The sequence below is a fragment of the Xenopus laevis genome, chromosome 7L (genome assembly GCF_017654675.1).
Source record: "Xenopus laevis strain J_2021 chromosome 7L, Xenopus_laevis_v10.1, whole genome shotgun sequence".
NCBI classification, from domain to species: domain Eukaryota; kingdom Metazoa; phylum Chordata; class Amphibia; order Anura; family Pipidae; genus Xenopus; species Xenopus laevis.
In genome coordinates this window covers 32,152,609-32,166,530 of record NC_054383.1, presented here as the reverse complement: position 1 = coordinate 32,166,530, position 13,922 = coordinate 32,152,609, and the positions used below count along the sequence as shown (strand labels likewise).

Here is a 13,922-nt window from a genome sequence, read left to right as displayed (position 1 = left end):
GTCTGTTACCAGTTTTTTGGATTTACAGATGGACATGGCTGTGATATCACCTGCACCAATTATTGGTATGAAAAATAGGTGCTGACCCAGAAGATCCATTGGCTGGTCAGTTAAATCATTGGGTAGGACCGTGCACCTTTCAATTCCAGCCTAACAAATAAACCAATAGGTCAGATTGCTTTTGGCCTGGCAGCTATTGGGGATTGTACCAATGGCTGATCAGCTGAATCAAGCATATTTTTTTATATACATATAAAAACATATATAAGTGTGATACATTCTTATACTGGTGTCTCTACCCAGAAGAGATCTTCTCTTTGCTTTCTACTTAAAGCAGGGCACATACTCTCAGTTTCCAATTGGAAAAGCTTCTGTATTTGGAAGATGCTAGAAGCTGCAATGTGGCCAGTATACTCCTTATACAAATACAGGTATGGAACCTATTATCCAGAATCCTCGGGACCTGGGGCTTTCCAGATAATGTGTCTTTCCATATTTTGGATCTTCACACCTTAAGGGTAGGAAAACACAGACGTGATCCGGCGCGCTGCGATAAAACGCATGCGACAAATCGCTGCACGGCTGCACGCTGCGTCTGCATCCGACAGTCATGTCGCATCCGATCAATGCTGTGACTTTATCCGATATTTCTAACTCTTACCTTATTTCCGTTGCATGCGTTTTGTCGCAGCGCATCGGATCGCGCCGAAAACGTCCATGTAGTCCTACCCTAAGTCTACTAGAGAATCATGTAAACATATAAGCTGGTTTTGCCTCCAATAAGGATTTATTATATCTTAGTTTGGATCAAGTACAAGATACTGTTTTATTATTATTATAGAGAAAAAGGAAATAATTGTAAAAAATTTGGATTATTTGATTATAATGGAGTCTATGGGAAATGTTTCTAGATAACGGGTTTCGGGATAATGGATCCCATACCTGTATTATTTTTAACTATACAACACGTTAACTAGTAGATGCCACAATTGCTTGGGCCTATACCCAAGATCACTGCTTGGGGACAACCTGACATGTATAACTTAAATATTAGCAAATTAACTTTGACATACTTTACAAGCACCAACACATTATCCTATAAGTATACACCCGCTTTAAGATTGAAACTCTGCTAGTCTTCTGCAGATCTTAAGGGTGATGGGTTGGAATGTCCATATTATCAGGATTACCCACAGTCCATGTCATTAGCTGGTTATCAGATTAAATGAAGACATTGCTATAATCAGTGTCAGGTGACTAACGGAGAGATTAAAAAACAGGGGAATTCCTTCTCGGAGCTATGGCAAATCATAAGGACAAGCAAAAGCTAAGTGTCTGCCATACTTAATGACTGATCCAATTTGCACTGTTAAGTACTAAGGGAAATTAAATTAACTGTTAGTAATTTGCAGAAAAGGGATCTGAAAATAGAACCTTCAAACTGGTAATGTGTACTTTATGTATTTTAGGTAATATACAGAGGCTATTTATCCCCTAAAGTTCATGGAAATATTTTATTTAATAACTTTGTGACTAGCCTTTAAAACTTTGCTTTGAACATAAATATATGGTATCTGTTCTGTGCAATAATAAGACATTAATAAAACCACCAAACTTTTAGTTAATTGAATTCCTAATAAAAGGTTCTTCTGCTTTTGAACTTTTGTCATCTCGAAAGATGCCCCATGCCAATCTGGTTTTACCAATATGTTTTCAACCTGTTAAAATATAATTTTTTCTTTTCTTTTTTTTTTTTTGTCCTTTTTTCTTAATTTCCATATACCTCTACTGCTTCTCTAATAGCTTTCATTATGATTATTATCTCTCTATCTCTGTCCTAAGCCTTCCTCTTCTACTTTCCCCATATTTCCATCTGACAGTTTCTTCTCTGTTTCCCCTGGCAAGAGGTGGCAAGAGCCATTCTCCCCCCAACCCACAGTTTTACTTCTTTGCCTTGTGCCATTCTTTTAATCTTTCCCAATCCCCTTGTGTTATTCTCCCATCTAGCGTCCCTTTTTTCAAAAGTGATCTTCTTCTTATCACCTGACAAAGGGGGAATGCCCCTGAAACGTTGTGACGCTAAAATAAACACATAAGGGGCTTGTCCCCGGTTTGAAATTGCCACGAGTGCCGGTACCTATTTTTCTGTTCCTGTCAGTTTGGGGGAAGTGCCGACTTCCCAGGGTCCGTGCACCGGGTTCATATATGTCTGAAGGGCTCGGGTGTCCACGTGTTTCACTTGCTACACTTCTTATCCCATATGCCATTCACTCTTAGCCCCACAACAACAATCTCATTTCAATCCTCATTAACCCCCATCTTCTCATAGGTCCATTTCACAAGTTTGCCTCCCAGATTTACCTTATGGTAGTGATCCCCATCCCTGTTGGAAAGAGCTGCATTACTTTAGAAATCTTCTAACTGCTGCACCATCACAAACAACAAAAGTTCAAGCTACATATTTATTTTTTAGTACTTAAAGGACCAGTAACATCAAAATTTTTTTTTACAAAATTCGTTAGTATACATAGAAAAAAACACCAACACAAATTAAACTTTAAAATAGCAAAGCCTTTATTAAGAAATAATTTACCGAAACTCCACTTCCGGTCCTCTTCAGAAAAGGCGACACGGCGACCATCCATCCTGCGGCGCTTGATTTCTTCTCCTGGCTTTTGTAGTGACAGCATGTGAAGGAGTCCGATTTTGCCTGCAGAACTGGTGCTTTTTGACTCAATGGACGCGCTGCCCTCCTCTCCCTTGCTACACATCATGCGGACTCGGGCAGGCGAATCGCTTCTCCCCGGTGTGGGTTTGCAGGATCCTCTGCAGCTCGTCCCAGTGTGTGAATCTGTTGCCCGCAGAAAAACCAGTTGCAGACAAGGGCCGCTTCCCGGTGTACCAGCGCAGGTGCACTTTTAGATGCGACTGAAGTTTCCCAGTCCTGCTGCACTATAGTCCGTATCCCAAGGCTGCTGGGACAGCCACAAAGGGATCCGGAGGAGCTGGTATCCGGGGGACAGTCCGGACACGGCAAGTTCTTTCCCTCCTGCCCTTAACTCCAACAGCAATGGGGCACCAGGCCACAGGTATGGACAGGTATTGGGGCAGATTCTAGGGAAGAACCGGACCGCGCCAGCGAGCCAGTGTACCCCGAGATGTCTGTGCAACAGGTCCGTCTGGGCTCCTTCCACACCTGGCCACGGGACCCTTGAGGAACTGACTGGAGCCGGCTTCTTCTACACCGGTGCTCTGCAGGGCTCCCTCCACTCCCAACTGGCACGGACTATAGTGCAGCAGGACTGGGACACTTTAGTCGCATCTAAAAGTGCACCTGCGCTGCTACACCGGGAAGCGGCCCTTGTCTGCAACTGGTTTTTCTGCGGGCAACAGATTCACACACTGGGACGAGCTGCAGAGGATCCTGCAAACCCACACCGGGGAGAAGCGATTCGCCTGCCCGAGTCCGCATGATGTGTAGCAAGGGAGAGGAGGGCAGCGCGTCCATAGAGTCAAAAAGCACCAGTTCTGCCGGCAAAGCTGTAAATCGGACTCCTTCACATGCTGTCACTACAAAAGCCAGGAGAAGAAATCAAGCGCCGCAGGATGGATGGTCGCCGTGTCGCCTATTCTGTAAAAGTGGAGTTTCGGTAAGTTATTTCTTAATAAAGGCTTTGCTATTTTAAAGTTTAATTTGTGTTGGTGTTTTTTTTCGATGTATACTAACGAATTTTGTAAAAAAAATTTTTGATGTTACTGGTCCTTTAACAGAGTTGTTCACCTTTAACGTAGAATCAACTCGTAGTAAAAAAAAAAACCTCCCCCTCTACCCTGGGTAGACCCTCCTGGGGGAGGAGGGAGGGGGGGGGGGGGGTTTAAACTACAGGTTGAATTCTCCTTTGCATTAACTTTAGTATGATGTAGACAGTGATATTCTGAGATTATTTCCAATTGGTTTTAATTTTTTTTCATTTTTGAGCCATTAAGCTTTTTATTCTGGAGCTTTCCATTTTGGAATTTTAGCAGCTATCTGGTTGCTAGGCTCAAAATGACCCTAGCAACCAGGCATTGATTTGAATGAGAGGCTGGAATATAAATAGGAAAGGGCTTGAATAGAAAGATGATTAATACAAAGTAATAATAATAAATTTGAAGCTTTACAGAGCATTTTAGCTGTCTGGGTCAGTGACCCCCATTAGAAAGCTGGAAAGAGTCAGAAGCAGAAGGCATATAATTCAAAAAGTATAAAAAAAAAACCAAAACCCGAATTAAATAGTTGCTTAGAATTAGCCATTAACCCCAGTGGCGTAACTACATGTTACTGGGCCCCACAGCAAATTCATTTTAGAGCCCCCAAATATATCCGGGTGTTGACATTTTTACCAATATATGTTAAAATTGCTCACTAATCAGAGCTTGTGGGCACTCTGTACCTCCTGGGTCCCCCTGCAGCCTGTAAGCCAGGACCCAAACTGATGTGACATGGAAAGCAAATGTAGGTGGGAAACAAACAATCAACATCGACTTAAGTCATAAGCTTTTGTCTCCCTGGCCAGTTTCTGTATTTTAAATTGATCAATAAAACTGCATTTGTTATACCAAGCTTGGATCGTGTTCCGGTAGTACAATCCCTATTGCTTTGCATAAATATTCAGTGTTTTCAGCTACTATGGTAAATGTTAACTAAAGCATTCCGAAATCAACCAGTCGTTTGACATAAAAGACCCTAGCCTTCTGGCTAGGAGATATATTTGGTTCTGAATTTTGCTGTTGCACACTAGTTGTTTGGCCTATACAGGTATGGGACCTGTTATCTAGAATGCTCTGGACCTGGGGTCTTCTGGATAATGGATCTTTCTGCAATTTCTACTAGAAAATACTTAAAACATTTAACAAGCCCAATAGGCTGGTTTTGCTTCCCATTAGGATTAATAATATCTTAGTTTGGATAAAGTACAAGGTACTGTTTTATTATTACAGAGAAAAAGGAAATCATATTTTAAAATTTGGATTATTTGGATACAATGGAGTCTATGGGAGACAACCAAGTGCAGTAGCATTTATTAGGCAGAAAGCTGAGGAGCCTCAGAAGTAGAAGTGGGAGCCTAAAGTCCAAACAAACTGTACAGCACAGTGAATATTCCCCATCAGGAATGTTTGTACAGTATACCCCTCTGAACATATTGTTAAAAAATGTCAACTTAGGTGTCCCACAATTATATACTGTTTTTTTAGAAAAGAAAGTCAATTTCAGTCAATTAGGAATGTTGAAGTCTACATATGATAACTATGAGAGATATTATAACTATGTATAAATATATAAGGGGATCATATAATAATCTCTCTAATTATTTATTTAGGTCTTTCCAGCTGACACGAGGTCACCCATTCCGATTAGAAGAAAAGAGGTTCCACCTAAATATTGGGAAGGGTTTTTTTTACAGTGAGAGCTGTGAAGATGTGGAATTGTCTCCCTGAATCAGTTGTACAGGCTGATACATTAGATAGCTTTAAGAAGGGGTTGGATGGTGTTTAGCAAGTGAGGGAATACAGGGTTATGGGAAATAGCTCATAGTACAAGTTGATCCAGGGATTAGTCCGATTGCCATTTTGGAGTCAGGAAGGAATTTTTCCCCCTCTGAGGCAAATTGGAGAGGCTTCAGATGGGTTTTTTGCCTTCCTCTGGATCAACTGGCAGTTGGGCAGATTAAAAAAAAACAACTAAAAGGTTGAACTGGATGGACGTGTGTCTTTTTTCAACCTTACTTACTATGTTACTATGTATGTTACTATGTTACATGTCAAGAGTAAGCCTTCATAGGAAAGCCCTGAAAGCACAAGCAAAGGCCTTCACTAGAGGAAAGCGAGTTCATGGAGATATTTCTATAAAGTTTGGGAAGTCTTATTATTAATATCCTTTATCTTTTACTGAAAAACTTCATGGCCATACGGTTGCTCAAGCACCTAGCGGATATAGGTGCAGAATGTTATTATGGATACCTTAAGGTTGTTTTACAATAAATAAGTACCAGCAAGCTACAACTAATTAACCAATTTCTCCTTGGTAAAAAAAAAATAAATAAAGGTAGCCATAAATAAGTGACAGTGCTGTTGTGCACCAATACTTATTTGGAGCCTGGTCTTTCTGTGCCAACACTTTCATTACTCATTACTATAGTTTAGTAAATGCAATGAAATGAAGCGAAGTAGCCATGTTTCATATATTTAAATAACTACTCAAAAACACCAAGAAATGAAGAGAACATCATTTTCTTAACAGATTTTTTTTACTTGGACATTAATGAAATTCTGAAGCTGTTATACTTCCTTTGGGCCAGGGTTTTATATCTATACAGGTAAGGAAACCCATTATCCATAAAGTTCTGAATTACAGGAAGGCCATCTCCCATAGACTCCTTTTTTTAGCAAACAATTACATTTTTAAAAAACGAATCTCTTTTCAACGCTATAGTAATAAAACAGTACCTTATACTTGATTGCAACTAAGATATAGTTAATCCTTATTGGAGTAAAACAAACCCATTGGGCTTATTTAACATTTAAATTATTTTTTAGTAGACTTATGGTATGAAGATCCAAATTACAGAAAGACCCCTTATCCAGCATTCTGGATAATAGGTCCCATACCTGTATTACATGGATCTCTTAAAATAAATTCTTTCTAAATGTTGACTTTTTCATTCCTAAGCAAGATCTTTGTCACACACCGAATGTAAACTTTCTTCAAAATCTTGAAATAATATGAGCAGCTTCCATAAACAGGCCCTTAAAACTGGTTCTGGTTCTGGTCCTAGTCTGGTGTATAGCGAGAAGTTAAAGAAAATGATCCATTACTGCTTGGCCTCTAAGTATTTACTGATCTCAAGAGCCTCCTAAGCCGCTGATTTTTTAATCAATGTTGCCCTTTCACACAGTGCAAGTGAATAAGGCTAACTTACATTTTGCCAGTTTTTTTTAGATGTGAATCTGGTGTATTTATGTTTTTGCAGACTTTAAAGTGGTTTACAGGTACTTACTGAAAAGCTTGTGAAGCTATTTTAGAGTCTGTTCAAGCTGTAAAGATGCTTAGGTTGGGGGCATAAATCCCCCATAAATCACCTTTAAAGGGATTCTGATTATGGTGCAGTTTTTATTTCTAAATTACACTGTTTACACTGCAAACAATTCACGCTACCATGTACCTGACCAACAAATATATATTTTTTAGTTGTAATATTGGTGTGTAGGTGCAGCTCAGGTCATTTTTGCCTGGACATGTGCTTTCAGAAAGAGCCAGCACTTTAGGATGGAACTGCTTTCTGGCTTGCTGTTGTTTTTCCTTCTCAACTGAAGGAATCACTGTGGGACCTGGATTTTACTATTGAGTGTTGTTCTTAGATCTACCAGGGAGCTGTTATCTTGTGTTAGGGAGCTGCTTTCTGGTTACCTTCCCATTGTTCTTTTGTTAGGCTGCTGGGGGGGGAAAGGGAGGGGGTGATATCACTCCAACTTGTAGTACAGCAGTAAAGAGTGATTGAAGTTTATCAGAGCACAAGTCACATGACTGGAGGCACCTGGGAAACTGACAATATGTCTAGCCCCATGTCAGACTTCAAAATTTTATATAAAAAAATCTGTTTGCTCTATTGAAAAATGGATTTCAGTGCAGAATTCTACTGACTTTCCATGGCATCTAAGTGCCCCCCTCAAATCTCACCCTAATTAACCTTCAAGTGTGGCTTCCAGGAGTTTCTAAGAGACCAAGCAGACCTTCACACCACATATCACCCTAACTGGGGTTTAGTAGCCCTGCAACAATAATGACTTCAAAATTCTATTCTAACTTCTAATACTGATAGGCCTTTAGTGTCAGTCTCATTTACATAAAGTAGGCAAGGTGCCAAATACAGGCACAAACTGCCATGTTTTCTGCATTTTGAACCCTGCTCCACTCATGGGGGCAGATTTACTAAAGGTCGAAGTGAGTAACGCTGGCGACGATTCGCCAGCATTACCGCTTCCAGGCACTTCACCGATTTACTAATGGGCACAGGCGTAAATTCGCTAGTGAAAGAGACAGACGCGAGTGGCCATTAGCAATGTATCGCCAGGTGAACTTTTGCTCTGGCGAATGAATTTTACTCTGCAAATTCAGTAAGATGCGGATTTTACTGAACGTTACCTCTTTCGCCAGACTTGCCTTCGCCACCTCAGACCAGGCGAAGTGCACTGTAGTGCATAGATCTCTATCTACAACTCTATTGTCTTTATTAAGGTTCCCTGGACTTCATTCAACTTTATAATTTTCCGCCGTATGCAAATAAGCCTGAGCAAAGACCTCGAACGAAGTTGCGCTAGGCAGAATTGAACGATAGCGCATCTTTGCTTTGATTGCCGAAGTAACGCTAGTGAAAATTCATCTTGGTAAATTAGCGTTGTCTGAGCGAATTTTCGCCTGGCGAAGTGTTTTGCGATGGCTGCGAAGCCGTCGCTGGCGATTTTTCGCCGCTTAGTAAATTTACCCCAGTGCTCATAGGTCTTGATTAGAAAAAAACGTCTGCCTCTCCGATGAATACAGCACTTCTTACATGTGACAATCTGGGGGAGGTACGTGGGTGTCTTCTTGAATGTCCCTATGGCTTCGGCCTGGCAGAAGTTAAGTACAGGGCCGAATTGTCTCCACGGTGCTATGCCTTGCACTACAAATTCTAGAGCACTTTTTTTTTTTAATTTAAAATGTTTATTGATTTTCTAAGAAAGCAAATAACTGGTTCAAGATAGAAGCCACTTTGGTAAACAATAAGACGTTGGTATTTCCATAAATCATTGCTTATAATTTAGTGTTAGCCAGTTGTATGAGCGTTTACAATCTATCAGCTCTGCTGTATTGTAATGAAACAATGACTAGGGTGGGAGGATTGGTAGGAGGGAAGAAAGAAGAAAGGAAAGAAAGAAAGAGAGAGAAATGAGGAAAGTGGTTTATTTTCCATGTTCCCGAGCACTTTGAGGCATAAAATCAAACTGCCTAGTTCTCATATACAGAACTTTTGGTTTGATTTTAATTCTCCTTGTGATACTTAATTTCTATTACTGTGCATGTTGTTTTGTGTATTGCAGTGTTTGTTCCCCTGTATAGTGCTGTGAATTTAGTAGTGCTACATAAATAAACTTGCATTATATTGGGATTATTTTTTCCAGTACAATCCAGTACAACACGGCATTATTCCTGTATATGCAGAGCCTGTATCTTCTCATTCCTAGGGGTTACAGTAGTTGCAGGAGTTCATATGTACAGCATTTTGGCACATGAATGGGCAGCCCACCCTTTGGATTTCTCCTTGATCTTTCCCTTTGTAATCAGCCTTATGAATTTAGCAGGATTATCCTCTAGCTCGCCATTTGTTGGCAACGCTGAGCCTTAACCCACAGTGACAGCAGCAACTTTAAACATTGTGACAGCAGATTTTTATTTTCACTATGACTTTTATACCATATTCTGTACTTCTGTACATGTATACATTAAAATTCCAGGGAAAATATTATCAGTAACTGTATAAACTCTTCACTCTATTGCAGTAATAAAAAAAAAAGGAAAACGTGCCTTGACAAATTGGATTAATTGGATTAACATACAGTTTGAGACATTTTTGGAAAGGGGATGGGTTTTGGGTGGTATTAATAGTTCTCATCCACTTGGTAACATTTTACACTTACATGAGGATTGTACATCTGGCAAACTGATATAAAGTGGATATATAGTAATTTGTTTTTTTCTAAGATATCATACTTTAATAATGTTATATGGTAAATGTTTTAAAATACAAAAAGTACTGGATATTGTTTTTGTATATACTTACATTTTTGTTGATGAACTAATGCTTACAGGTTTATTGTAGGGAGACATTGGTGCTCCCTGTAATAACGTAATGTTTTTATGGGCACACTTATACAGTATGAGCGATATTAGTATTGCAATTTTACAGTCCTCCTGGGACACAGGGTGTTAGGCTGGCAGTTAACCAGTGTTGCAGGGTACAGAACTGATTCCAGCTGGGATGTGAGCAGCATCCAGGGTTCATTTGTAGGGAAATGTCAAGAAAAAAAATGCAATGAAGTATATAAGAATAGGATCCATTATCCAGAAACTCATTTTCCAAAAACCTCAAAATTATGGGAAGGTCATCTTCTTTTTTTAAACAAATAATTCAAATTTTTTGAAATGTTAGAAATAAGTACCTGTTTCTCTGTAATAATAAAACAGTACAGGTATGGGACCTGTTATCCAGAATGCTCAGGACCTGGGGTTTTCCGGATAACAGAATTTCCGTATCTTGAGTCTACTAGAAAATCATGTAAATATTAAATAAACCCAATAGGCTGGTACTGCCTCGAATAACGATTATTTTATTTTAGGTGGGATCAAGTGCAAGGTACTGTTTTATTATTACAGAGAAAAAGGAATTTATTTTTTAAAAATTTGGATTATTTGGATAAAATGGAGTCTATGGGAGAGAGCCTTTCCTTAATTCAGAGATTTCTGGATAACGGTTTCCGCATAACAGTTCCCATACCTGTACCTTGTTCTTGATCCTAACTAAGCTATAATTAATCCTAATTGGGGACAAAACATCCAATTGGTCTTATTTAACGTTTAAATAATATTTTAGTATTCTAGATCCAAATTATCCAAGGAGCCCTTCTCCAGAGGATCCCAGGTCCTGAGCATTCTGGATTACAGGTCCCATAACTGTTTAAAAAGTTTTCCAACAAATTATAACCCAAAGTCTTTACTATAATAATATCCAGGGTACAATTAATTAGGGGAAATTTGCCTCTTCCAACATTATCCCTTTTGACATAATAATAATAATAGGTTGCTGTTTGCTGTGGAAAAAATGGACTCAGATAACCCCCAGCATCCAAACACACGTATATTACAAGAGGAAAAAAAGTGAGTATAAGAGTATTTGTAAGTTCACATTCACTTGGAAGATAACTTGTAGCCCAATATACACAGAAAGCATTTTTATAAGGTAACATGGAAGTTTCTGGTCACAGTGCCACTTACCTTTTTCACATCAGGAACATTAAAGGACTTCTTAGTATGAGCAACCCATCCCACAATCCCAATGTCCAAAGGGAACACAATTTCACTTTCTGGAGCTACTAAGTTGTCCTCAAATTTAGAGGTCTTTGTAACATTGAAGAGCCTTGTAGCCATCTCTGGAACACCGTTTCTTGACCGGAACGAAAACATGCTACAACAGTCTCCTTGCAGCAGATATGCCAGCCTCTGGAGTACTTTGTGAACAATCTTCTCCATGTTAGAGTCATCTTGTATTTCTTTTACCAGCTCCAAGAAAATGTCTGCCTCTTCTATCTTGCTCATCTCACAAAATGAGACGCCATCTTTTAAAACCAACTGTTTGTTGTTAAACAGAGCCCCAACAGTTTCACTTCGAAGTTTCTTGTCAAAATATTCTTTGGCAAACTGAGGGTTGTTTTCTAGATATTTCTCGATATCTTCTTTCTTCATCTCACCCATTTTTGTAGGAACTCAAATGTTTAACATAAATTCATACAACACATGCTTTTGTAATGAAAAATTGTTTAAATGGAAACACCTGCCTTCATGCAACAATGTCCATGCTGTACATTATCATGATCTTTGCAAGTATTCCTGGAGCTTCAAAATCCTTGTGAAACCTCTTGCTTGGGATCTGACAGAAGGCACTGGCTTAGTGTCTTCTTAGTGCTGGATTCTGAAGACTGCTTATTAAACAGATGTCAGGACACTAAACCAATGGCATGCTCTTAGCTCATAAATCCCAGGAGAAATCATTTCAGACAAACCAATCCATTTTAGAGTTGCAAGTGTGCACATTTGTAAGAATCTAAAATCGAATGTGCCTCTTTAATGTTGGTTTAATTCATGACTTACAGGTGGTGCTGAGTATGGGCTGGGTGTTTATGAATGAAAGTCATGTATTAAATAGTCAAAGCCAATGTGGAAGGAACATGGAGATAAATTTACTAAGCGGTGAAAATTAGACAGCGACGGCTTCGCATCGATCACAACACTTCGCCAAGACGGAAATTTGCTGGGACAACGCTAATTTACTAAAAAAAGTTTCGTCCTGGCCGACACTGGTGAATTTTCGCTAGCGATACTTCGCCAATGCGAGCAAATCAAAGCGAAGATGCACTAGCGTTCATTTCTGCCTAGCGCAAATTCGCTAGAGGTCTTGTGTTCAGGCTAATTTGCATATGGCAGGAAATTATAATATAATATTCTATAATTTATAACCATGTAAAAAAAATTCTCTTATTTTGATGGCTGATCGTTAAATAGTGTCAGGCTTTGGAATATGTCATTTACAGATCAAGATTTTGGTCATTAGCTGCCTTAGTTATATTTGGTGAAAAGTGAAACATTTAGATTTAGTTAGTGGGCAATAACTTACAGTATACATGAACTCACCAGCTTTTAGATACCAAATTTTTGAGTGTAGAATAAATCTTCCGGAAACTCAAACTAGAATCCATGACTTTTGTAGCAAAAACTCAAATCATGGTAAAAACCCTAATAAGAATTTTGATAAATCTGCCCCTAGGTGTAAAGAATCAAAATGTGCTGCTTGAGTGCAATGAAGCATTAAATAAAGCTTTCCTACTCATTCAAACAATATATTTGTAATATGTTGTGACTTTCTGTGCCTTGTGCTTTTCTCAGAATGTTCAAATCTGCTGAGAGCAATGCCATGTCAAGAGTCAGTAAGTGAAACTCAACATAAAAAATTCTTGATCAAAAGCCATAAGCAATTGTATATTCTGTGTGTGCCACTGCTGCTGGGTTAGACATGATTTAAACACATGTTCTTCCAAGGTGCATAATCATGTCTGTATAATGCAACCTCCCAACTACCAACCACTGTCTGTCTACTATCTGCCTGTCTCTCCTTCTCTCTTTCTGGCCTCAAAATCTACATAGCCTAATCAAGAAGTTATATCTTGCACTGGAATTCCCAGTTTCCCAGAAAGCCCAGTATATCCTGTTTCAGAACAAGTGCAGAAAAGCAAAGCTGATTATGAGTTTTGCTTTGATGATAAAATACTCTATTATCCCAGTAGCACCTTGATTGCTCTTTAAACAACTTTACTGATATGCCATATGCAGCAGAAGATGTTTTGGGTTTTTTTGGGGGACGGGCAGAAAAAAGCAATAGATAAGGTATATTTAGCCAGTTTTGTTCCCATGCTCAGTTCAAAGGCAGCCCCCTTTACAACTCCACCCACCTGAAAGTAGGTCTTCAAAAGGTTTTAGGGACGAAATTGCAGCAGCAGCTCAGTCTAAGTCTAATAAACAATAACAACTATAAAGTTATATTATTTTTATTGCAGAAAACCAAAAGCTATCTGGTTGGTATTACAGGTATGGGATCTGTTATCCAGAATTCTCGAGACCTGGAGTATTTCGAATAACCAATCTTTCTGTTATCTTGATACCTTAAGTTTACTAGAAAATCATTTAAACATAAAATAAGCTCAATAGGATTTTTTAGCCTCCAATAAGGATTCTATCTTAGTTTGGATCAAGTACAAGGTACGGTTTTATTATTACAGAAAAAAAGGAAATAGTTTTTTAAAAATGTAAATTATGTGGATAAAATGGAGTCTATGGGAGACGGCCTTTCCGTAATTCGCATGAAGGATCCCATACCTGTACTTGAGTAATGCACATTCTCCAAACTCACAAATGTGACTATTTAGGGGCAGGTTTATTAAGATTTGAATTGTTTTTTCCATGAAAATTCGAGTATTTGAGTTGTATTTTTTTTGGTCAAAACTCAAACTTTCATGTTACACAAAAACTTCAATCAATCGAGTTTTCTTTTTTTTTTTTTTATTAAATATTCCAGATT

At 38.8% G+C, this 13,922-nt stretch overlaps 1 protein-coding gene across 1 annotated transcript in view; it reads right to left on the bottom strand.

Annotated features, from left to right (window-relative positions):
* Positions 1–11,724, bottom strand: part of LOC108696183 (cone cGMP-specific 3',5'-cyclic phosphodiesterase subunit alpha'-like) — a 36,171-nt gene extending 24,447 nt beyond the window's left edge. The window contains exon 1 of the mRNA XM_041568741.1: positions 11,069–11,724. Within this exon, the coding sequence (XP_041424675.1) occupies positions 11,069–11,545 (477 nt within the window). The 5' untranslated portion in view covers positions 11,546–11,724. The remainder of the gene's footprint in view (positions 1–11,068) is intronic.
* Between the last annotated feature and the right edge of the window lie 2,198 nt (positions 11,725–13,922).